The 25,571-nt window shown below is 51.8% G+C and overlaps 1 protein-coding gene across 3 annotated transcripts in view; it reads left to right on the forward strand.

The window, feature by feature from the left end:
• CDH23 (cadherin related 23) overlaps window positions 1-25,571 on the forward strand; it is a 441,841-nt gene that overhangs the window by 99,868 nt on the left and 316,402 nt on the right. For all 3 annotated transcript variants that reach the window (XR_014828081.1, XM_084997262.1, XM_084997263.1), the window contains exons 4-6: window positions 14,412-14,554; window positions 15,531-15,578; window positions 15,690-15,782. Coding sequence is in view for 2 of the 3 variants with exons in the window: in XM_084997262.1 (XP_084853388.1) it covers window positions 14,412-14,554; window positions 15,531-15,578; window positions 15,690-15,782 (284 nt within the window). In the remaining variant the exon portion in view is untranslated. The remainder of the gene's footprint in view (window positions 1-14,411; window positions 14,555-15,530; window positions 15,579-15,689; window positions 15,783-25,571) is intronic.

Genomic DNA, 25,571 nt, shown 5'->3' on the forward strand with positions numbered 1-25,571 from the left:
GATAAAGCAACCCTTGCTCACCTAGAGAACCAGCCCTACCACCTGTAACTGCCTTCCCACCCAAGGCAGCAGGTGAGCCCGCTAAAAGGACTGGCTCCAGACAAATAAAGGTGTGCTTGCAGAGAGATGGGACAGGGTGGGTTGAGCCAAGTGGGAAGGCTTGCTCACCTGGGCCCTCCAAGGTCAGGGATGGCTCACCTGGGTAGGGGCAGGGCCTTTGCCAGCTGAGCTGGACCCCCGCCTCCCTGTGAAAACTTTTAAAAACACAAACAGTGGCAAGAGCAGCATTTGCATAAATCTCATTAGAAAAAGTGCAAGTTTCATAAATCTTGTGATAAATTAGTGCGATATCATTCTCAACGTGATGTATTAATTTTAGGGCAAAATGAATGGTGCTGTGATCATTGTGGGTAATTATGAGTCTCCTCAAAGAGGAAGTGATTTCTGGAGGGACTTTTCTGGCCTCCTTTGCAGACGGAGGCAGGAGGGGGAGCAGGGGTGAGGGGAAAAGTGTCTTTCTCATCTGCTTCTCTGCTTACACTGTTCTTGATTTCTTAGTTTCCTTTCTTGCTGTTAAGAGGTGAAAAGAAGCAGCCCCCGGGGTATGGAAGCACAGGAGGGGATGGGATTCTCGAGTCAGGCCCTTAGGTCCAAAATCCCCTTGAACAGAGTTTTACATGACTAGGGCCTGGGCCCATAGAAGTTCTAACCCCGTGGTTCTCAAAGATGTAGTCCCAAGACCAGCACCTTAGCATCACCTGGGAGCTTGTTAGAAAGGCAGATTCTGAACCAGAAACTCTGGGAGGGGCCCCTGTATCTGTGTTTACATTTTTTATTGGCTGTGTCTATGGCACATGGAAGTTCCTGGGCCAGGGATTGAACCTGCACCACAGCAGTGACCTGAGCCACACCAGTGACAGTGCTGGATCCTTAACTTGCTGAGACACCAGGGAACTCCTCAATCTGCTTTTTTTTTTTTTTTTTTTTTTTTTTTTGCTTTTTAGGGCCACACCCGCAGCATATGGAGGTTCCCAGGCTAGGGATCAAATTGGAGCTGTAGCCACTGGCCTACACCACAGCCACAGCAATGCCAGATCTGAGCCGTGTCTGGGACCTACACCACAGCTCATGGCAACGCTGGATCCTTAACCCACCAAGTAAGGCCAGGGATGGAATCCGCATCCTCATGGATAGTAGTTGGGTTTATTAACTACTGAGCCATGAAGGGAACCTCTGAATCTGCAACTTAAAAAAGCCATCCTAGTGCTGCTCCTGATGAAAGCTCAGGTGTGAGAACCTCTGCTCGAACCCAGTGATCCTCTACTTGGCTGCATGTTGGAATCACTTGGGGGAATTATAACCAAATACTGATGTCTGAGCCCTGGGCTAGACCAAGTAATTAAAACAGAATCCTTAGCGGGGAGGGCCCGGGCATCCTCAGTCTTAGAAGCTCCCTAGGTGATGCTAATATGAAATCAGGTCAGGGTTCACTGCTTTAAAGCCATAATTAAACTTCTTTTTATAATATCAGGACTCGGAAAATTTTGAACACGGTAAGGGGCAACAAGCAAATAATTTTTTCTTTTTCTGCTCCGCCTGTGGAAGTGGCCTGAGCTGAATGTGTCTGGGGGGCACCGAATGTCGCTAGGGACGTTCGAGGCTGCGGAGGCCCCTGAAGGAGGGTCATCAGGAACAGCTCCCCTTTTTGCAGAGAGGAAATGTCACCTAGGGCCATGCCCAGTCCCCAGTCTTGCCTGCACATCAGAATCACCTGGGGTTTAGACCTTCCCAAAGCCCAGCTGTGTCCAGCCTGAATCATCTCAGCCTTGGAACACAGGTGCGGGGATTGTCTGAAAGCTCCGGGTGATTCCAGTGTGCTGACCGGTTTGAGGACCACTGACCATTGGGTTTCCTAAGTTGGAGTTTCTGGGATTAGTCCTGCAGATGGGAGGGATCTCAGGGATCATCCAGGTCTTGGTTGTCAACCTTGGCTGCCCTTTGGAATCATCTAGGGTTGTTTGTTTGGCTTTTTTGTTCGTTTTGTTTTGTTTTGTTTTTTAGCGCCACACCCACGGCATATGGAGGTTCCCAGGCTAGGAGCTGAATCAGAGCTACTACTGCTAACCTAGGCCACAGCCACAGCAACGCCAGATCTGAGCTGTGTCTACACAGCTCATGGCAACACTGGATCCTTAACCCACTGAGCGAGGCCAGGGACTGAACCTGCACCCTCATGGTTCCTAGTCAGATTCGTTTCCTCTGTGCCACAACAGGAACTCGCTGCTTTAAAAAATATATATGTATATATCTCCTGATGCTTGTGTCCTTTCCCCAGAAACTCTGGTGGACTTGGTCTGAGGGTACAGCTAAGCATCTCGAGTTGCAAAAATGCCATGGGTGAATCTGACATGCTGCCAGACCTAAGACCCCCCTGGACTGAAATAACCTATCATTTGCAGGAGAGGGAAAGACACCCTGTTAGCAGAACCCAGCCTCCCTATGGATGTTCCCCCTAGGGGGCTGTGCTGTGGGTGGCAGTGACAGCAGCTCGTTCTGAGCTAAGGGGAATGTGGGTGCTGATGGGTGTGTGAGGCAGAGGGGAGCACAGGGTGTCCCCGAGTTGGAAGGAGTCAGCACGTGCCTGCAAGTGTTTGGATAATCTCTTCTGAGCCTTTAAGGGCCTGCAGTACTCTGTTTATTTTAATGATAATGTCAAGTTCAATTTGCCATCATTTTTCCACATTTCCTTTTGTAAAGTTAATTGAACAGTTCAATGAATTGAAAAGTTTCAGGAGAACAGAAAAAATACCCACCCCACTATTATCACTGTTATTAAATCTGGTAACTACCACTCGGCTCTCCCGGGCCCTGTGACAGGACTTCAGCCCTTTGGCGGGGGGGCGGGAGCCGCAGCAAGGACTTGGGAAGGTCAAATGGCACATCCTGGAGCCCCTCTATTCATGGCCATGTCTTGCTCAAGCTGCTGTTCTTAGGCAGAAAAGAATATCCAGCCTGGATCACCCTGGACTCAGGCTGTCAGCCTTCACGGGCTCTTCCCGGAGTGTTTCAGCCGGGTGGAAAAGCCTTGCCACTCTTTCTGTCGCCACAGTGCCTCGGACATGGTTTGTGGCAAACAGCGTACCAGTATTGTGGATCCTTTAGCTGGACGGGATCTTAATGGAGTGCAGTGGAAAAAATATTGGGGAGCCAGGAACCAACCTGAGTCTCGGCTCTGCCACCTGTAGCTGTTAGCTGGTGACCTTGGATGCATCACTGAGGTGCCCAGCCCTGCTCTCTCCTTTGTAAGGTAGCTTGTTGGCCTCATCAAGAATGTGAAGGTGTGGCACATGCAAGCCCCCACCCCCTCCTCAGGTCACATGTCTCTCGTGGGTCACAGAGTTCCTTCTTTACTCCTGAACCGAAGTACAGCCTTGAAATCCCTCCCCACACAGTGCCCACGAAATCGTGACCTGTGGACCAGCCTGGCCCTGAGCCCAGACCCACCTGCCAAGCTTGGTTTCGATTTTCCCCAAGGACTGCTGTGCTTTGGCCATTGACGTCAGTCCCCTCATTGTGTCAGTGGGGAAAAGGAGGCTCAGAGAGCTGGATGAGTCGCCTGTGGTTGCACAGGAAGTTGTGGCTGAATGCCATCCAGTGTCAGCCGTGTTAATTCTGAGCCCCACTGCTTCTCTCTGTCTTACTAAGGGGATTTCACTGAGGCTGCCTTCTTCTCGAAGCTTCTTCCATGTCCTTTGATCCTGTATCCCAACTAACCCCTCCCCCTTGCCCAGTCTCACCCTGGGGGGCGGGAGTGGGGTCAAAGCCGGTGAACCAGGTAGAAGAGTAGGAATATAGTTCTTCCATCTAGTCTGTGACAAGACCCCAAACCCATGCTCATGCTTCCCAAATGTGCCCGTACAAAGCCAGTCAAAGCATGTGGCATAAGGGGTATGTAGATCTGTCTGTCCCCTACACTGTCAGCTTGGGGGGCAGGGGGCATGGACTTCTGCCTTTTTCATTTTTGTTTCACAAGTGCCTAGAGCAGTGCCCTGGACAGAACAGGTGTTCAGCCAATGTTTGTTGAGTGAATGAATGAAGGACTATAAATGTGGCATAGGGATTAGAGGGTCCCTGAACAATCTGAGCTCTGCCTTGTGCCAAGCTGTGACTTGAGGCAAGTAACAACCTCTTTGTGACTTATAAGGTTATAGGGGCTGAGAACACATTGGTTTCTGCAGCCAAGCCAGGCAGGCAGCCCTTGGCAATGACGACTCTATCATTGTTGTGCCAGAAGCAGAACAGCTCTGGGATTCTGAGACTCCAGGCCAGGTCCCTCAAATATTTAATGTCTGCTCTTTTCCTCTAGTTACTTTAAAATAACAGCAATAGGTAGCACCTACTCTTCCCCGCCACCAAAGCCTCTGAGCTTTTATCATCATCCCGTTGTGTTTAATGTCACCTTCTGTTCTGCTGAATTAGCCTGTCCCCTTGGCCATTAGACACCTGCGTACGCAGGTGAGTCAGCCACCCCTTCTCTCTGACGCCAGGGAGGAAGGAAATTGCTATCTTGCTGGCTGGTGATAAGCTGGAGTGATGGAGGCAGGCCCCCAGTCTCTGCCTCAAGGGTGCTCACCTGGGAGTTCCCGTCGTGGTGAAGTGGTTAACGAATCTGACTAGGAACCATGAGGTTGCAGGTTTGATCCCTGACCTTGCTCAGTGGGTTAAGGATCTGGCGTTGCCATGAGCTGTGTTGTAGGTTGCAGACGCGGCTTGGATCCCACATTGCTGTGGCTGTGGCGTAGGCCAGTGGCTACAGTTCCAATTTGACCCCTAGCCTGGGAACCTCCATATGCCGCGGGAGCGGCCCTAGAAAAGGCAAAAAGACAAAAAAAACCCAAAAAAACAAAAAAAACAAAGGGTGCTCACCTTCAGGCGGCCAAGTAACCCAGGAGTCCAGAGCAGTTTAAAACCTGGAGGGGGCCTGGGCGTCTCCTTGGGGAGCAGTCTCTGTGGAGCGGGGAGAGGGCAGCGTTTAGCTGCTCAGATTGTGGTTTAAATAAAAGACTTTGTGATAAAAACCATGAGGGTGCTGGAGGGAATGTGAATTCTGAGTCAGACACACACGGGTTGCCATCCTTGCTCTGCCACCCCCTAGCTATGTGATCTTAGGTCGATTATTTTACCCCTATGAGCCTGTTTTCTCATCCATGTAGTGGGGATGCTAACCCCTCTCTGTGGGGCCATTGTGTGAAATAGATAGAGATTGAATGAAAACCATTGAGCGAGGTAACTGGCAAACAGTAGGTGCTAAGTGAATGTGAGTTTCCTTCCCCCAGCACAGTTCATTCCATCTACTCTGAGAGGACGGGAAGAGGACAGGGGCTTTGGAGACAGACTTTGCCTGAGGACGTCGGCCCATGCAAGGGAGGCTTAGGGCCGCCTGCCTCTCAGCAGAGAGAGGCCACCTCACATTTCACTCTGGCTTCCCCATGTGGGTGTTGGCAGGGCCTAAGACCCCAAAATAACCCCCAAAGATGGGCTCCCTGAGGTCAAATGGCATTCAGGACCTGGGGGGAGTAGAGGGAAGGAGCCTGATTGAAGGCAGGAGAGCAGGTAGGGGAAACCTAAGACCAATGAGATTCTCCCCAGGAATTAAGGCACTTAACTGACCTGTCTGATCCCAAAAGGGAGACAAATTCGATTGCAGGCTCCAAGGCTAGCCCAGGCTCTGGGGGGCTCGTCCTTGGGGGCAGGGGGTAGGGCAGGAATCCCTGGATGTGGCAGAGACCAAGGCCAGAGCAGCTAGGTCCCTCCAGACCAGAGGAGGCTGGGGATGGGGGTGGGGGGCGCTCGTGCCACAGGCCCATGGCCATGGGAAGGGGGGGCGTGGTTATCCTCAGAAAGACCTGGTCATAACCCAGGGCTATAATCTGGGGTTGGGGACCTGCCATCTGCCACCCCTTGCCTAGCCCATCACGATATATAGCCCTGTCTCAAGCTACCATCTTCCAGCCCTGTCTTCCAGGTCTTCCAGGCCCTCTGTTCCTCTCTCTGTAAAATGAGAAGGGGCTTTGTTGGGCTCTTATTTCCACCATAATCAGTCCTTGCTTCTGAGCTCACCTGTAAGACTCCAAGTCTGATTCTCTCCCTCCTAACTGCCCTTAGCCTGCTAGAGCAGACGGCTAGATCCTTGGCCCTAGATGGGAGGGGACAGTAGATCAGGGCTGATATGAAGTCCTGTTAGGTCACAAATTGCAAACGTTTTGCCTGCTTCCTGCTGTGCCGAGATGCAGGCGACGAACCAGGGAGCCCAGAGGGGGGAGATCTTCATGTTGGAGGTGGCATCTGAGAAGGGCATTTGAGGGTGACTAGGATTTGAGAGGCAGTGAGGGGAGGAAGGGGCTTCCAGGCTGAAGAAACAGCAGCTGCACAGGGGTAGGAAACAGGTGAGGCCACAGTGCGCTTGAGGGATGACCACAGTGTGTCGGGCTGAGCCCAGGAGTGTGGGGTTGAGGATGGGTTGGGAGCTGCACTGGCTATTCAGCAAGAAATTTGTTTTGAATTCTGGGTGAACTGTGGGAACTGCCTGAGGGGCTGTGGCCCAGTGAAAGGTCTGCCTTAAGAAGATGCCACTGTAAGGAGGAGGCCCACATGTTCTCCTTACCCTTTACTCATTCAGCAGCACCCTCTCCATGCTTTGGGAATGTAGGTTTCATCCTTCCGCCATCTGAAAAAATAAAAAGCCTTGCAGCCTGCCATGCCCTGCCTGAGTTTCTGGCCCACCCCTGGTCTAGCAGGTAAAGACTCCCAGCTCCCCAGGAGCTCATGTCATGCCAATCCCAGCCCTCGCCCCTCAGTGCAAATAACAATAATAACAATAACAGCCATCTCAGTGATCAGCGAAGGCCCAGCAGGGCTGCATGGGAAGCTGTGATTGTCCACCCCTTGCCTGGAAGATGGATGCGGCCTGCTGCTGAGGGGCTGAGGCCACCGTGGGGGATGTGTCACCAGCCCTGGGCCTTCCAGGGAGGGGCATATGCAGTCTGCTGAGCAGATCCACACTCTCACAAGGGCTCCTGGCCTCCAGGACAGGATTCACTGCCCCAGGATGGGGTCCTTGGGCCTCAAGATAGGGTACACTGCCAGGGATGGGGCACACAGCCCAGGATGGAAGCATAAAAGGGATATCCAGCCCTAAAGATAAAGCGCCTTGGCCCAGGGAGCCCCAGGATAGAGCACCTAGCCTCAGAATGGGATACATGCCCGAAAACAGGGCACAGGCAGGATTCCTGAAAGACTGGACCCCCAGCCAGTGCCCGGCTATGATGCCACCTGCATCCAAAGCCAAGTGCATTGGTTTAGACATTGATAGGATTTGATCAGCCATGTTTCTCCACGCCCATCAGCGCACATAATTAAGAATGAACTTGCTGTAGTTCTCTTGTTGTGGCTCAGAGACCTTCATGACTTTGGGAGGCTCTCTTTTCCTAACACCTCTAGGCAGTTGGTAAGGTTCGTATATTCGCCCAGCATCTATTTGCTGAGTGCCTCTGGGATGCCAGCTCCATGTTAGGCTCAGGGGTACAACAGGGAATATGACAGGCCAGGACGCTGCCCGCATGGAGGGAACATGAGTGTGTGTGTGTGTGTGTGTGTGTGTGTGTGTGGTGGGCGGGGGGGTGGGGCAGGTAGTCAGCAAGTCAAGGGAATAAATGAGATCATTTCAGAGGAGGGGCCGGGCCATGAAGACAGTCACTCAGGGGTAAGGACACAGTGACCGGGAATCCCTTTAAATAGACTATCTGTGATGGGGTATGTGAGGAGGGCTTTTGTGAGAAGGAACCCTTGGCCTGGGAGGTGAGTGATGAGCATCATGTAGTGACCTAGGGTTGGAACGTTCCCAGCTGAAGGCACAACCAGGGCAAAGGCCCTGAGGCAACCAGAGAGTGTTCAGGTCAGAAAGAGGGCCATGCTGGGGGATGAGCCTGGGGAGCTCATGTGAGATGTGGTAGGAGAAATTGTTTGGGGCCAGATCACTAGAACCTTGGATACGATCTGATTTAAGTTTCGTTTAAAATTGTTTAATTGCAGGAAAAATACATATAACATAAAATATACCATCTTAACCATTTTTGTCTTTCTAGGGCTGCACCTGCAGCATATGGATATTCCCAGGCTAGAGGTCAAATCTAAGCTGCAGCTGCTGGCCTACACCACAGCCACAGCAACATGGGATCCAAACTGCATCTGCGACCTGCACTGCAGCTTGCAGCAATGCCAGATCCTTAACCCACTGAGTGAGGCCAGGGATCAAATCCGCAGCCTCATGGAGACTATACTGGGTTCCTAACCCACTGAGCCACAATGGGAACTCCCCGTCTTAACCATTTTTTAAGCGTGCAAGTGTTAAGTACATTCACACTGTTGTTCACCCAACCTCCAGAATTCTTTTCATCTTCCAGAACTAAAATTGAACCCATTAAACAACAACTGCCCATTTCTCCCTCTCCCTAGCCCCTGGCAACCAGCCTTCTATATGCTGTCTCTATGAATTTGATAATAGGTACATCATACACGTGGAATAATACCAGTGTTTGTTTTTTTGTGACTGACTTATCAGCATGCGCTTAGCATAATGTCCTCAAGTGTCACCCATGTTGTAGCATGTGTCAGTTTTTTTTTTTTTTTTTTTTTTGGTCTTTTTAGGGCTGAACCTATGGCATATGGATATTCCTGCATTAGGAGTTGAATCAGAGCTGCAGCTACCGGCCCACACAACAGCCAATGTAGGATCCGAGCCACCTCTGCCACCTGCACCACAGCTCATGGCAACACCAAGTCCCCAACCCAGTGAGCAAGGCCAGGGATCTCATGCACATCCTCATGGATATTAGTTGGGTTCTTAATCCACTGAGCCACAATGGGAACTCCAGAATTTCCTTCCTTTTAAAAGCTAAATAACATTCCATTGGATACCACATTTTGTTTATTCATTCTTTCACTGATGAACACTCGGCTCACTTCCACCTTTTTGGCCACTGTGGCTAATGCTGCTCTGAACATAGGTGTACAATGATTTTTCTTTAAATTCCACTCTCTATCCATGAGATTAGGCTGGGCCCTGGCCGGGGTTGTGTACAAGGTGGAGGGGCCAGCTTCTCCGGGTTGCCCTTCTCATGAGGGTAGGAGCAGCCAAGAGCAGAGAGTCCTCCAGCAGCACTGATTGAGCCAAGAGCCCCAAGACTGCACCTTTAAATCATTGTGGGGCCAGGGGAGCTTTTCTCTGCATCTAAAATGGGAGCCATAAACCAGGCTGACTTACAGGCAGTACTCACTGGTCTGGTTGTTTATGGCCAGCATCCTTTCTGATTGGTTGATGCCTGTACTGTGCCCGTTGTTAAATATTTGAATATCACCCGGCTATAAACCAGTCTCAGGACCTCTAAACCTGGCTGTGTGTCAGAGCCTTTTGCAGGGAGAATGGAAGCTACTGCTGAAACGTTTATACTCTGGGCTTCCCCCAGCCGATCGAGGTAGCAGAACTTGGGACTCTGTATTGTAAGAAGCACACTGGGTGATTCTGATGCCACAGTCTGAAGGGGTTTTATTTGGTTTCCTGCCCCTAGAAGCAGACCTTGTGATGAGAATTCAAGTGCAAATATTTTATTGGGGAGGAGATTCCAGGAAACAGGTCAGGGAATAAGGATGTGAGACAAGGAAGGGAAGGAAGCCATGAAGATGCTTTAGCAACCAAGTCATCACTGGGCAATCGGAGAGGAATTCTATGGGGGAACTCAAAGAGCCAGTGTGGACCACAGTCTCTGAGCTGTCCCATGAGAGGTGAGGGAGCTGGGGCACTTATCGCCACCTCTTTATCTGCCATCTTCCATCAGTCTCTCATTGAGGGCTGCCACCAGGGGCATTAGTTCCTGGGCATTTCTGGCCTGGCCTGGGGATGGGGGAAGCACTCCCAGATGGCCAGAACCTTTCAGGCCTGGTGTTGGAGGTCTGGCTGGTAGGTGTGACAATGGTAGGTGCTGAGCCAGAGAGGGCAGGGTACCGGTAGCCTCAGGCATGGAGGGCTGCCAAGCTTCCATCTCTCCACTGTACAGGGGGTGTTCAGCCCCTGTGAAACACTGATTATCCTTCCTACCACTGAAGGGAATTCCAGGCCTCTTTCATGGTTGGTGGGAATGTAAATGGTGCAGCTGCTCTGGAAAACAATTCGGTGGTTCCTCAAAAAGTTGAACATAGAGTTTCTATAGGACCCCGCAATTCCACTCCTGTGTGTATTCCCCAAAGAACTGAAAATGGTGTTCAAACAAAAACTTGTCCAACAAATGTTCTAGCAGCATTATCCACAATAGCCAAAGGTGGAAACAACACAAATGTCCAACAACCGATGAATGGCTAAACAAAATGGAACACAATCAGAGAGTGGAATACTACTAAATCATGAAAAGGGATTAAATACTAATACATGCTACATATGGATGAACCTTGAAAACATTAAGGTGCGTGAAAGAAGCCAGCACTTGTCATATGGGTTTATTTATATGAACTATCTGGAACAGGAAAATTCATAGAGACAGACAATAGATTAGCAGTTGCCAGGGGCGGGGGGTTGGGTAGGAAATGGGGAGAGACCACTGAACGGGTGTAGATTTCCTTTTGGGGTGACGAAAACATTCTGGAAACAGATAGTGGTGATGCTTACACCATATTGTGAACGTAGTGACACTGAATTGTACACTTTAAAATAATTTCCTGTCGTGGCTCAGCAGTAATGAACCCGACTAGTATCCATGAGGATGTGGGTTCGATCCCTGGCCTCGCTCAGTGGATTAGGGATCTGGCATGGCCATGAGCTGTGGTGTAGGTCACAGATGTGGCTCAAATCCCGCGTGGCTATGGCTGTGGCTGTGGCCGGCGGCTACAAAAGTTCCCATTTGCCCCCTAATCTGGGAACTTCCATATGCTGTGGTGTAGCCCTAAAAAATAATAATGATAATAATACAAAAAAAAGGTTAAAATGATACATTTTATGTTATATACATTTTATCACAGTTTTTTTTTTTTTTTTTTTAAAGAACTCTAGGCATTGCACAGCCTGAGTTCAGGGTGTACTGTTTTCCAGTGGGAAATAAGCCCAGAGCATGGTGTGTGTCCCTCAGGGTCCCACAGCCAGGACGGTTCTCTGGAGGGGCTGCTTCTGGAGACACTGGGTTGGAGTTGGGCTCCATTGCTTGGTCTCAGTCCCATCTGAATGGTGCACACAGAGGTTCCTGGAAGCTGCTGCGATGGAGAAGTGAGCCATGTCCTGGAGAAGCCAAAGCCACGTCCAGCTTCTACAGAACGGCAGGCCAGCTGGGGAGGGGGAGTATGTGCCCAGTGGGAAAATTGCGGGGCGTCTTGTCTTAAATATAATATTAAATTGGCACCTTTAATTAGTACACTTAGAAAAGGTCACCAGCAATTACCTGGCACACAAAGAAGGCGTGAGCAGGCAAGAGCCTGTGAGGAAGCCAAAAAGGACCATTTTGAGCAGCACATAATTGAGGAGAAAATGGATAAAAGTCCAGGAAATTACAAGGTGGGTGACAGCAGCTGATGGCCCCATCCCTGTCCTGCCCAGCGCCCCCCTTCTTGAGAGGACCGAGCATCGGGACTGGGAGAGCCACTTAGGATACTGGGCCAAGTCGTGCGACCTTGGCTGGAGGGCCAGTGTGGCCTTTCCAGAATCCTATCAGCCAGCTGAGAACTCCGTTCCCTGTTCGCCAGCTGGGCTGGGCCTTGAAGGAGGTTGGCAGGTGAGGGTTTCCATGCAGGGGGCTGCCGTGGCCCCGTTGCTGTACTGTGGATGAGCAGGGCCCCATGGGCCTCGGTTTCCTTGCGTGGAACCTCTCCAAGGTGTTGGGAACTAGCTCAGTGTCCCTCCAACTTTGCCACTAAAGGACCCCTGAGGGTATTGGAAAGGAACTGTGTGTCCCTGGAAGTCAGGGGAGGCTGGACATTCTTTTACAGTTTCAGACCGTGTCTTAAAAATGAGTTAAATGTTACATTGTACTCCCAATATAGTCTTGTTTGTTTTAGTATAAAATAGTTGCTTGTCACTGAAATACACAGATGCTTTGGGGAGATATATTTGGTTTATCTATGACTTCACACACCTCCTCCCTCCTCATCTAGAAAGAACACTGTACTGGGAGTCTGGAAACTGTGAGTCTTGAGACTGTTGTTCACCACTGTACTTTGGGGAAATTGCCAAATGCCTTCAGTTTCTCCATCTTTAAATTGGGATGTTTGGGCTCCCCAAAAGCTCTGTTTCATGATTTTACTCCTCCTTCTCATGCTTCTTCCCACCTCCCATCACCTTGGATACTGTCATGTCCTGCTCTTCTGTGTGACCTTGGAGAGACTGCTTTGCCTTTCTAAGCCTCAACTTCTTAATCTGTAGAATTGGTAGAATGGTGACTACCAAAGTTGCAGAGAGGATTGAGAGAACCTGTGTGAATGAACTAGCACCATTTCTGGCATATAATGAGAGCCCAGGGATTGCCCAGTATCTTCCTTTTCTAAGTGTTGGGCTTCCACTTAGGGTCTGATAGGACTTCTATGGACGTCCTGAATCTTTAGTTCACATATCAAGTGCTGAGATATGTAAGGTTGTGGGAACAAATGTGGTCACTGGGCCAGAATGCCTGGACTTTAAAGTTGAAGCTCTGCCATTCGCTACCTGTGTGGCCATGGTAAATTACTCGATCACTCTTTGTTACCTTATTTTACGTGGGAAGATTAGCAGGAAGGATTGAATGCGATTGTTCATGGAAATCCTATAGCCCAATGTCTGGAATACGGTTAGTGCTCTAAAGCATTAGCTGTCATTGTCATGTTAGAATTGTCTTTTAAAAGTTGACTTAGAAAAGCTTATTAGCATTCTTTTCTAGATAAAATTCCCAGAGTTTAGAATCCTTCCTTTCGTAGCTTATTCATGAGAGCTATCCAGTGAGTATGAGAGTCAGTACGTAGGGAAGAAAGAGTGTCTATCCCATTTTATAGGGTAAACAGAGGCTTTGAAAAAAGTGATTTGTCCAACGCCATCGGTCTAACCTAACTACTCCTTTGAGAATCAGATGGAAACAATAGACCCTCACTGCAGAAAATGACACACTATAATCCTTTTTCACAGTTCCTGGGGGCTTAATGATCTCTTGAAGCTAAGGTCCAGTTCCCAGGGACCTCCTGGCTTATCCTGGTTTTATCACACGTCCTGGGAAGTGCATCAGTCCTAGACAAACCAGGGTGGTTGATCAACCTACCTGAAGGCTACCTGGGGCGGTGATGCTGTGAACCCCCGGAGAAGATGCCTTACTCTAGAACTTCTTAGGCAGGGCTGTAGGCAGGGCACCATGATGCTCAGGGTGACCTCTAGCCAGGGCTTTGTTTCTTGGTGAAGGACAACACCTCCATCCTCTTCCTGTGTATGGGAGCTAGACTTGGTCATCCAGCTGCACCCTTTCTTCCCAACCTCTGCATGCCAATGCTTACCACCAGCCGACCTAATCACTGTTGAATGAAAGCCAGGTTTTATAAAATATTCCGTATTTTATGAAAGAAAATATTGCTTTCATTTGCAAAAGATGGAAATCCAACTCAACTTACTTAGGCAAAAAAAAAAAAAAAAAAAAAGAGAGAGAGAGAACGTGATTTATTAGCTCATATAGCTGAGCAGGCCAGAGGTTAGAGCTAATATCACGTATAGTTGCCTGCAGACCCTCAAACCATCAGGAATCTCTGTGCACCATTTGGCTCTGTTTTGCTCCTTGCTGGCCTCATTCTCAGGCAGGCAGTCTTCCTCTGTGCTGCCAAAGACGGCTGCCAGCAGGGCCAGTGTAGTTACCCCGCTGGAGGGAGGGTACCTCTTTCCCAGCAGTCTCAGCAGAAGTTCCAGGGTTGGCTTTGATTGGCTAGTGTGGGTCACATGGTCATCCCTGAACCAATCCCTGTGACCAGGGAGATGGACAGCTCTGGGTAGCTAAGGCTGAGTTGTGTGCTCTTCATGGAACATAAAAACTGAAGGGTTGGGGTCCTGCCCTGACCTGAGCCACTTGGAGAACCCCTTCTCCAAGTCAAAATTAAGAAAAGAGAGCAGGCGGAAGTCACAGCTGTCCTTGACACACCCAGATCATAGTAAATAACAGTTCCCTGTTATACACTGTGACAAATGGCCAGGGTGGAAGCGTGGAGCCTGGATCAGAGCCAAAGAGGCACAGGGGTCTTGCCGTAGTCTGTGACCTGCTGGTGGTCTCTTGGGCAGCTGCTCCCCACGGGGACTCAGCCATCTGAGCAAGACACTGAAGAATGGACTAACCTCCTATTTTGCCCTGTGCTCTCTCCTGTGGTCACTCCAGGTTCCTCTGTGACCCAGTTGCTGGCCCGAGACATGGACAATGACCCTCTGGTGTTCGGTGTGTCTGGGGAGGAGGCCTCCCGCTTCTTCGCCGTGGAGCCTGACACAGGTGTGGTGTGGCTCCGGCAGCCGTTGGACAGAGAGGTATGACCCTTCCCAGCCTCTGCCCTGGTCCTTTCCTGAGGGCGGGAGGACATGCTGAGGGAGGATGGCTCAGTGTCTTCTGACCCTGAAGCAGCATCTTTCTGCCTGAATGGTATCCTTCTTCTAGGGCCAGTGTTCGTGCCTGGACTTGAGGGCTGGAATGGGGTGGTTGGGGTGTCTCCAAGTGAGGGGTAGCATCAGATAGGCAAGAAGGACAATGACCTTGGGTTCATCCCCCATAGAATAGCCCCTCCATGGGGTGTGCAAGTCTGCCCCCCGCCCCTGAGCAAATTTCCCCCAGAGGATGTTTTCCAGAGACATGAACTGGTGACACAGGAGCCCTTAGCAAATTAAGGGAGGAGTTTGAGCAAAACCCCACCTGCTGCTTTCTCCTCTCACTGAAGTGGCCACAGAGGCATCTTGCTCAATATCCCACAGCAATTTAGCGGCAGAGCCTAGAGAACCCAAGATTCTTGACTTCTAACCTGTTGCTATTTCATTTCATTTCATTTCATTTTTTATTTTTTTTAAGTGTTACGAAAGCCTACAAGTTGATTTACAAGGTCGTGATCATTTCTGCTACACAACGAAGTGATTCAGTCGTACATACACACATCTCCATTCTCTTGCAGATTCTTTTCCCACATAGATTATCACAGAATATTGGGTAGAGTTCTCTGCGCTGTATAGCAGGTCCCCATTGGCCAATCATTCCATATACCTCAGTGTGCATTTGACAATCCCAACCCCCCAGGCCATCCCTCCCACCCCTCTTTTATGGGAAGGATCCATATTCTGAACCTACTTCTCCAACCCAAAAGGCAATGCTTATTTTTCAGGGAAGCCTTTGGCTAACCAGTCCCAGACCAGCTCCTGGGGCAATGCTGGAGGGTCTGCACCCCCATGTAGGGCCCGGACTCAGGGCCTCAGCTCACCTCGTTAACTCTGCCCTCCCCCCGCCCTCCCTTTCTTTCAGACCAAGTCTGAGTTCACAGTGGAGTTCTCCGTCAGCGACCACCAAGGGGTAAGTGTCCCCTGAGGCCTCTACTGTCCTGGGAGGCAGGGTCCCTGGGCCCTTGGGTGAAAGGAGGCTGGGGATCGACGCTGACGCTAAACCCTACTCTTCTCTTGCCAGGTGATCACACGGAAGGTGAACATCCAGGTCGGAGACGTGAATGACAACGCACCCACATTTCACAACCAGCCCTACAGTGTCCGCATCCCTGAGGTAGGAGCCCCCAGGGTCACACTTGAGGGCCATCAGGGGCCTGCTTCTCCGGGGCCCCCCCGGGACAGGCTGATGCTGGGGAAAGGGTGGCTCTGCTCCCCTCCTCCTGCCCCCACATCAACTCAAGCATCAGCTCTGGGTGGGTTGTGACCGTGCCGGCACCTCTGAGGGCACCTGTCGCCTGACTGAGGAGAGCGGGTTGGGGGGAGCCTCAGGCTTGAGAGACCTGTATCCATGAGCCCCCCAACTCTGGCTGGAGGGAGGGGCAGGACGGAGGTGGGGAGCAGCAGGTTGCACCTCGTTTGTTCCACTTATAGCCAGTGGGGGCCTTGGGTGGGGAGGTTGGCAGGCCTAACCCAGGCCTTCCAGATTTGGCCAGAACAGGTCTCCCCAGGATGTGGGGGTGTGCAGTTCCCAAAAGAGGCTTTCTTTCCCTCGCCCTGTGCTCATCCTTCTATCTCACTGGCCCTTGGCTCCTTTGGGTCGTCCGTGTACTCTGAGTGTGTTTGCATGAGTGCATGTGTGTAAAACCAAGCCATTGCTGGTAATTGAGAAGTACAAATTATTGCATTACGAACGGTTCGTTAATAAGTTGGCGGCTGGCTCCGAATGACACCGGGATTCTCTTTGCTTGCTGTCCCTCTCCCCGGTGGCTGATGGCAGGCTTATGGGCAGGCAGTTAGCAATTCAAAGACCTTGAAGGTGGTGGGAAAAGAGCTTCTAACTGGGTGTCCCTCAGGCCTGCCCTCAGGGCTCTGGGTTGGGCGGCAGCAGCAAAGGGTTGGGATGGCAATGACAGGAAATGGAATCCGCTGGGGAGAGGCAGGCTGGCACCATGGCATTGGAGTTCTAGCCCCTTTATGTTATAGGTCATTGGATCAGGAAACTGAAAGAGCATCAGGAAACATTTATTCAGCTTATGGAGGAGAAAAATGAGGCTCAGTGTGGGAGAGTGACTTGTCCAAGGTCACACAGCTTTGACTTTGAACCTCCTGACTCCCAGGGCAGCCTCAGATGCCCTCAAGGATGAAGACACCTTGTCTCATGTCCCCAAGTTCCTGTTGCTGGCCCTTTTTGCTCAGCTATGAGCCAAGGCTCCCAGGTTGGTGCCAGGCAGAGGGAAGTGAAGACAGATATGTGGACGGGGACACCCCAGAGGTGTTCATGCCCACCCCCCAAGGGGGTGGACATAGGGAGGGAGAGCCCACAGTCCTGAGCATGGGGGCACAGTGCCCTGAGCTGGGGCCGGCGTGCCTGAGACTGCAGCTTGGCTCTGGGCCCCCTCTCATTTGGAAGTCTCCCTAATTTAATTAAGGGTCTCTACGTGCCAGCCTGCACTCCGGGCCCAGGCTCAGAAACCAAGGGCACGGCTCGGAGTTAATGAGCCTTGGACCCATTGCTCAGCTGCCATCCTGGCAGGCATGGCTGCTCTCCGCCTTCCCTCACGGGGGGCAGCAGGCAGCAGCAATGGCGAGGGGACGAAGGGTCGCATCCCTCCTCTCCAGCCCTTGGGCCGGGGCCAGCCTCGTCCTCTCTCTCTTGCCAGGAGAGGATGTGACCTCCATCCCTGCCCCGTTGGAATCCCCCGGGATTCTCCAAAGGCCTCTGCCTCCAAGGAGAGAGCCTCTTCAGTCATTCATTTATTTAACAAATATTTATTGAGTGTCTGCCGTGGGCTTGGCGCTGTGCCAGGTTCTTACTGCACAGAGAGCTGGGAGGCCAGATGAATAGGCAAATGTCAGGAGTCAGAACTAGAAGCCCTGCTCTGCTCCCAGATTGCCGGGTCCATTTGGTCATGTCACTTAACCTCTCTGGGCCGCAGTCCTTCTCATCTAATAAAAGCACAGGACAGGTGGGATAACATGGCCTGCCTCCTGCCCATCTGATGAGGAGAGGGTACGCGGAAAGGGGCCGGCTGGAAGGACACACGGTCCTTGGAGGAAGGCCCATACTGTTTACTTGCTCGTGTGTAAACCTCTCTGGGTCACATCAGGGGCCTGACACTCAATGCCCTGCTCAGGGCTGTTCTGCGTGGCCAGTGGGGATGTGGCGTCAGTTGAGTGGAGACCTGGCCGCTCCTGATCCGAGCTGGCTTGGCACTGACCAGCCTTGGCCCGTGGTGGTCACCTGAGCTAGAGCTTAGCTGCCTGGCTCAGGCTCCAGCTGGAGGACCAGCTAAGAGTCTACTGGTCCTGGCCCAGAATTGAGCCAGAGGTCTCCTGCTTACATTGAGGTTACACCCTGGAAACCCCAGTTCCTCCCCCTAGAGAAGCATGAGTCAGTAGCGAGGTCCTGTGGATGAGAACAGGGTGAGAACTCGGACCAGAGAAACAGGGAGCCACTGCAGACCCCGTGGGGCTTCAGTCCTGAAGGGCTGCCAGAGCAATCAGAGAAATCTTAGCAGGCTTCCTGGAGGAGGTGGGGTTCCAGAAGAAGTTCGCCAAGGTGAGCAGCCGAGAGTTCCTGTGTTGCGTGGTGGGAAGAGAGAGACTGGAGGTCAAGGTGCTCGGGTACTAGGCCTGACTGTGCCAACAACAGGTGGGGTGAGACTTTAGAACCTGTTGCTGTCCCTTTGCTAGCTTCAACTCCAAGAGCTGCTAAACTGGGAAGTTGGACCAGGTCCTGGAGGACTATCTGAGGAGGAATCCCAGCAGGAAAGTCTCCTTCTTGTCCTCCAGAACTTCATTATTCCTTGAGGGCTGACAAAGACCTCCAGTGGCTGCCTCCATCCACCCAGCTCCATTTTTTGGTCATCCCAGCCACCTGCACAGCATCCCTCATGCTCTCAACCTCCACTCTCCCCAGCCCTAGGGGCCTGGGTAATATTTGGGTCTGTTGTGCCCAGAACCCAGGGATAGGCTTGGGGCAGAAGTTACAGGGAGGTAAAGTCTAGGTCTGCATAAGGAAGAACTTTCTTATGAGACCCACACAACATTCTATGTCCCTGCCCTGCTGGGGATGTACTGAGCTCCCCATCCCTGGACTTATGCAAGCAGAAGCAAGAGAACCACGTGTTTCAGAAAGCCATCTAGTACCAAGTGTTCAGAAATGATGATTCCAGTTCCAAACATACCCCATCAGAAATTCTTTGTGGGGGGGGGGGGGCTAGTTAGGATGCATATTCCCGGGCCCCTGCAATTCTGAATCAGTAGCCTGGGGAGAGCTGGGCCAGGAAGCTGCATTTTTAACTCCATGGTGACAGCAAGCCCTGGAGGATAACCTTGTGGCCCTCCCCAGCAGAGGGTGTCTGAGAAGTGCTGGGGCAGTCCATCTTTGAGAACTTTCAGCCTGTCCGCTGCTGCCTGGAGGGATCACACAAGTTCTCAGGCCTCTGAGAGGAGCAGGCAGGAGGTGGGTCAAGACCAGGCGCCGCCCCTTTCCTAGGAGGAAGCTCACCCACCCCCCCTACCTGCCCAGCCCAGCACCCCCCCTCCCTCTGAAAGCCCCCGCCTAAGCCGGGCAGGTGTGTTTGGGTTTGTTTGTTCTCAGCTCCCCTCCTGCCCACCCCTCTCCCCTCACTAAGCTGTTCTACATGTAATTATCCATTTTATCAGGGTGAAAGGCCCTGCAATTCACTTGTCGAAGCCCTAACGAGGCAGCGTGGATGCTTTCAAGTCCGTAAAGAAAAGGGAAATCCTGCTAGAATTGGCAACTTAATTCACCAAGCCAGCCTCGACAGACCTCATTAAGTCCCCGTGTATTCATTTCAGGCTAATGGCTGTCATGCTGACTGCTGTTTGATTTGCTGTAATAGACTTTTATGGCGTTCCAATTTGCTCAAACGTGTTTGCCTGCGTCTGTGCCCAGCAGCCCTGCTCCAGCACCTCCGTTAGGGGTGCGTGCCCGCCCCGCTGACCTTCAGCGCTGCCCCACTCCCCTCCTCCCCTCCCCGCCCCGCCTCTCAGCCCTCCAGGTGTGCCTGTCCCTGGAAGGTGACCCTGGGGTCCCAGTGCGTGTTCGGGCAGGAGAACAGTGTGAGGTTAGAAGTCAGACGGTGCCAGGTGGCTCCTGGGCTCAAGGAGGGCCTCTGGAGGGTCAGGGATGCCTGTGTCCTTGAAGTTCTAAGAAGTTCAGCCTCCTTAGCTGGACAGTCAAGGCTTTTGTTCATCTGGCCTCAAACTACCTTTCCCAGCTTATCTTTGGTCTTCCCGCACAGGAAGCCTCCTGCCAGCCAAAGGGCTCATTCAGTACCTCTGACTGTGTGTCTCTGTCTCTCTTCTTTCCAACACACGCATTGTACTGTTCTGACTAGTACTGGAGTGTTTTCTTTCGTCTCTCAGCCTAACACAAGTCTCCCTATCCTTGAAAGCTCAGATCTGATCCATGCTTTGATCCACTCAAATTATTTTAAATGAACACAAACATTTGTAGAGCAGCTATGGAACAGGGCCCAGGGTTCTTAAGCTGGCTTGGATATGCCGGGGAGAGAAAAAGGACTCCACTCTTTGCCAGCTGGGCAATTTTGGAAGGGGCAAGGGACGTCACCTTTCTGGACCTCGGTTTTCTTATCTGTGAGATGGGCAAATATATTTGCCTTGCGGGGTTATCGTGAGAATATAATAATGCAGGTAGGAAAAGCCCTTAGCTCAGTTTGTGGCTCATGATATATTTGGTAAAATACCTATGGTTGAAACCAAGGTCTTTGTGCTCAGGGAAGGTAATTTTACAGAGAGAAAGACAAGTAGCGACATCTAAATGTATTAAATGTCTTGGTAACTTAAGGTGGGCAAAGTGGCATGGAAGGAGTGGACATGGGGAGTGGACTGTGGAAGGAGTGATCTGGTCTGTACATGGGGGCTACTTGTTTGGGACCTTACAAGATGAATAGGAGTTTGTTAGAGAAGCAGATTATGAATATCATGTACTTTCTGAAATCTTTTAGCTGCTTTTCGTATGTTGGAATTTCCCAAAGAGGGGAGTGAACTCTAACCCCTGACCAGAGATCCTGCTGAGGAGGGACAATGACTGTATGTCCCTTGTTACTTCGCAGAAACAGAGCTAGGCTGGAGGTGGGCCCCCTGGGTCCCTGCCCAGATCTCTGTGATGGACAGGCCCTGTATTGGTCTTTGTCACCCCTGGCTTCAGGTGACCAGCTATAAGGTGGGAAGGAGGCTAGAGACAGGAAAGGGTGGTGCTGGGACAAGATGACAGGGGCCTGAGAGACTGAGAGTTCCTGCCTGAGCCTCAAAGCTGGCCAGGGATAGGGTCAGAGCCATAACCCAGGGTTCCTGTCCCAGGGTCCCATCAGGCCACACTATCTCTTCCTGTCACTTAATAAGGACAGACAAAAGTTATTCTTTGTGTATCCTTAGTAGAGATGGAAAAACGGGAAAGAGTATGCCTGGTGATCATTTGTCAATGAGACCAAGTAAATAATTCATTTCTGTGATGATAATAATAAGCTGATATGATTGAGAGCTTCCTCTGTGCCCCATGCTGTGCTTCTGGCATGGGAGCTCACCAAGTCCTCACCACCACCTCATGGGGGAGTCCGTCTTGTTCCCATTCCGCAGATGTGCACATGGAAGCAGAGAAGTTACACAACTTGCTCAAAGCTAGGCACGGATGGGGCCAGGATTTGCGACAGGAGTGTGTGACCTTTGGCAGGTTTCTTCGTTTCTGCCTGCCAAATGGAAATGATACCTGCCTTGCAAAATTGTTGTGAGGATTAAATAGCACCACGAATGGAATATGCTTAGCACAGGGCCCAGTGTATGTGCCCGATAAACGGTCACAGCCGTAGTTGCTGTCTATATGTCCTTCTGTCCCGCCCGACAGAGTAAGGACAGAACTTGGTCATTTGTGCATCCTCTGCACCAAGCCCAGGTCCTGGCCCTTGGATGTGAACTTCACAAATGGGCAGAGCCCTGCTGCTTCCACTGCCTCTTGGGTGGATGGGAGGACGAAGGAACATTTATGCAAAGAGCTTGCTGCTGGCGCTCGCTGGTGCCCTCTGTTGCCTGCCAGTTCCCAAATGAATCTCAGCTGAGCCAGCCCCATGACCTGGGCTTATGGGGAGCCCGGAGTGGCCCAGAGCACAGGGAGGTGGACTCGCCAAACTTATTATCACCCACTGGGCCCGACAGCACTGCCTCCAGCTGCCCTCCTCAAGGCGTGCCCATCAGATGCAGAATGATTTATAAACTGCCGCGAGAGATGGGGGCTGCGGGGGGGCTCCCTCTGGCTTGTACCAGCCGTCCCCCCTGAGGTGTCAGCTCTGCTCGCAAGAGTGTCGTCTCCCACGCCAGGAGAGGCAGCCCCTTGACAGGCCGTATTAATTTATACCTCGGGGCCACGGTGCCCGGCGGCCCCCTCTGCATCTATAACCACCCGCCTATTGATCTAGGAGAAGGAGACCAATAAATCATTTCAGGGGCTCTGGATCCTGCCGGCCAGAATCAGAGTAGTTTGTTCTAGCCAGGCGGCAGCCCCGGGCCATGTCTCAGGGTCCCTCAGTGAGCACCCTGTGGTGTCTGCCCCTTTTCTGATCTCCTGCTGTCGGCACAGGGACAGACCCCTGGAACTCCTCCTCTCTTCCAAGCGGGCGAGGGTCACAGCCTGCAGCAGCAAGGACAGCGAGCTTTGGGCTTATAGCAATGAAGGCATGCACATGGGCAAAGCAACAGGGCTGCCTGTTTTTGCAGTCTTCAGGTGCTGTGTGTACGTGTGAGTGTGTGTGTGTATGTGTGGGTGTGCTTATTTAAATAATGTTTTCCCTATATCCTAGTGTTTTCACTATCATTTGTGCTTATGACAACTCTGTAGATTAGGGAAAAGTTATTCTCCCCATTTTCAGAATGAGAGAAACTGAGGCCAAGACAAGGGCATTGACTGCCTTTAGTCCCTGGGAGTCAGATATGCTTACACCTAGAGCCATAGTTGTGTTCTGTCTCATTTATCAGCATCTTTGCCTGAGTCTCTTTGCAACTTTGCCATGACCCGCTATGATTTGCCAAAAGTTGCCCTAATATAGCCAAGATGCAGGGAAACGAATTGGGAACTCCGGGGCCCTGAGCACAAGCTTTTCCCATCCAAAGCTGGGGAGTGTCCCACAAGCCCCAGGCACAGGCTGTGAGGGTCCAGTGGAGAAGCATCATTCAGAACCCAGTGCCCACCATCTGCAGCAAAGACTGTCACTCAGTGATCAGGACCCAGCCATGCACAGTGATGCCCCTTCCTTGTGACCTGCAGGGTCAGTGCACCCCCAGAGGCAGCCTCCAAGATTTAGGTCCCCAGATGTACATGCACCATGGAGACCCACCCACATGGGGAAATGCCTGCCTGCTCTCCCTGCCTGCTGGGAAGATTCAACATCTTTCTGCCACAATCCTCTTGGGTCTTAGGTGCCCATAAGGAAATAAGTGGAGTCCCACAAACCTTGGGCCCAGAGGGCTCAGCCCCGCCACCCACTCTGAAGCTCCTTGTTCCCTTGTCCACCTCATAGTGTGAAGCCCAGGACCCACAGTCCCCCATGGCCCCCTGGCCACCTCCCTCCGTGCCCATGGGGGTGTGGCCAGGGCTCTGGGCCCCCACCACCATCCTCAGCACGAGGGAAGAGGACAATGCAGTGAGGGAACAGGAGACGGAAGGAGCCCAGATGTAATTAAAGTTATTATTTTGTTTGAATGGTAATAATGTTCTTAATTACATCGGTTTCCTCGCCGATTCTCGCTGGGAGTCTTCAGGGGCCCATATAATTCTATTGCCACGACTGTGTGACCCTCTGCCGTGAACATGAAGCAAGGGCCCTTGTGCGGAGCCTGGCTCGCGTGCATTAGGGATTTGCTGGCACGTGCTGGGATACCTTTTATTGTGCCCCCCACCCTTTAAATAAAGAACCTCTAAATGGAAGGAGATGAGAGCTGCCTGCTAGGAGATGTTTCTGCTGCATTGTTGGGCTGTCGGCCTCGCGTGCCCGGAGTCCATCTGGCGACTTTCATCTCCTTTTCTCTTTACTGTTCTCCCCCACCTCCATGGTGGGGCCTGTTGGGGGAAGGGTGCAGAGCTCCTGCCTGCACCCCTTTTCCTCTAGGCAGTTTTCCTTAGACCCTGACTGGGAGACGCTTTCAGGAAATGGGGGGTCCAAGGGGGACCCTCTTGCAGCCAGGCACAGCCACGGCTTCACTGCTTCATGAGAACCTGAGCCCCATCTGAACCCTCCTGCAACACTGCAACAGAGCCAGGTGCACAGGGGCTCTGACTCCAGGCAGGGAGGCCGTGAGCAAGGTGTTCAGCCTCCCACAGCCTCGGTTTATTCAACTATAAAAAGGGATCCACTGGGGCTGTTGTGCAAGTTCAATGAGAGCGCGTGGATGAAGCAGCGCACCCACAAGCTTGTGATGGGCATTCCTCTTGTCACAAAAAGTTCCCAGAGAACTTCGGGGAAGTTGTTTGGAAATCCAAGGAGCTCGACAGGGAGGCTCCGCTTCTGTGAACCCTGGGTGATACTGGGGTGTTAGTGGCCAAGAAACTTACAGTCCAGTGGGAGACAGGGGACGTGCCGTGTGGACAAAAGGAAAGACAGGGCAAGGAAAAAAAATGGAAACAGAATCACTTAGAAATAACTAGTAATAGGCCAAGAGCGCCTCAAGTCGGCTCCTTGAAACCAGCCTCAGAGGGGCCGTCCAGGGGACTTCCTACCATCACGTATTCTTGTTTTGTTTTGTTTTGGTTTTGTTTGTTTTTTTAGGGCTGCCCCCACGGCACATGGAGAGTCCCAGGCTTAGGGGTGGAATCAGAGCTGCATCTGCTGGCCTATGCCACAGCCACAGCCACAGCAACACGGGATCCAAGCTGCATCTGCAACCCACACTACAGCTCACGGCAACGCCGGATCCTTAACCCACTGAACGAGGCCAGGCATCGAACCCGCATCCTCATGGATACTGGTTGGGTTCATGACTGCTGAGCTATGATGGAAACTTGCCCATCCCCCATTCTATAGAGGTCAGCAAAGCCTGAGAGAGTCAAAGATTTGCCCAAGGTCACCTGGTCAATCATTGGGAAACTACAGGAGACGAGACCTGAGGTGACAGAGGAAGATGCTTAGGGAGACAGTTTCCAGAACCCATGATGAGGCTGAGCACATCCCTGGGCAGGAGGCACAGCACTGCTTTCCCAGGTGGATTCCGGAGCTGGGCTCCGCTAGGCTAGGCTGGCTTGGGGTAAAGATGCTGCTTCCTGGACTCCCACAGCTCCCCAACCTCACCCCCATCCCAGGAGCAGCACCCTGGCAGGCTGTCTTTTCAGTGCAAAGCCCACGGGAGTGTATGGATCGACCGCCAGCAACTGCTGCTGTCTTTCCCCATCTGGGGGCTCTGGGATTTTGTCCCAAGCCCTCTACTCACCCTAACAAGTTTGAATATACTCATGACAGCTTGGGGGCTTGCCTGGAAGCCCCTGCATGATATCAAGGTCCCCACGCAAGAAGCTTGTTTTGATGTGTTCACAGGCTGCCTGACCACCTCTCGTGAAAATGAGAGAAAGAGCGAGAGCTCTCTGGTGATGGAATTATTATAATTTCTCTGATTGCTTAGCAGCCTTTAATTACTTTGCAACTTTGTGGCGCTGCCTGGAAACTGGGAGGGGCTGGGCTCTCCCTCTTTATAATAACCTTAGGTGGAAGCGTCCTGTCTTTCTATTAAAAAGCCCGCTCATCTCTCCCAATGGGATAATGCGGCCGGGAGACTTCACCTGGGCATAATCACTAGGTTCAATGCCATCGTCCCCGCTTGCTGTCTCCATCACCCAACAGCCAGCCCACCTCCCGGGCGTGGGGAAATACCAGCC

The sequence above is a fragment of the Sus scrofa genome, chromosome 14 (assembly GCF_054392235.1).
Source record: "Sus scrofa isolate SSC_HxYL_T2T_F1_AM1 chromosome 14, Sscrofa_HxYL_maternal_Yorkshire_Landrace_v2.0, whole genome shotgun sequence".
NCBI classification, from domain to species: Eukaryota; Metazoa; Chordata; class Mammalia; order Artiodactyla; family Suidae; genus Sus; species Sus scrofa.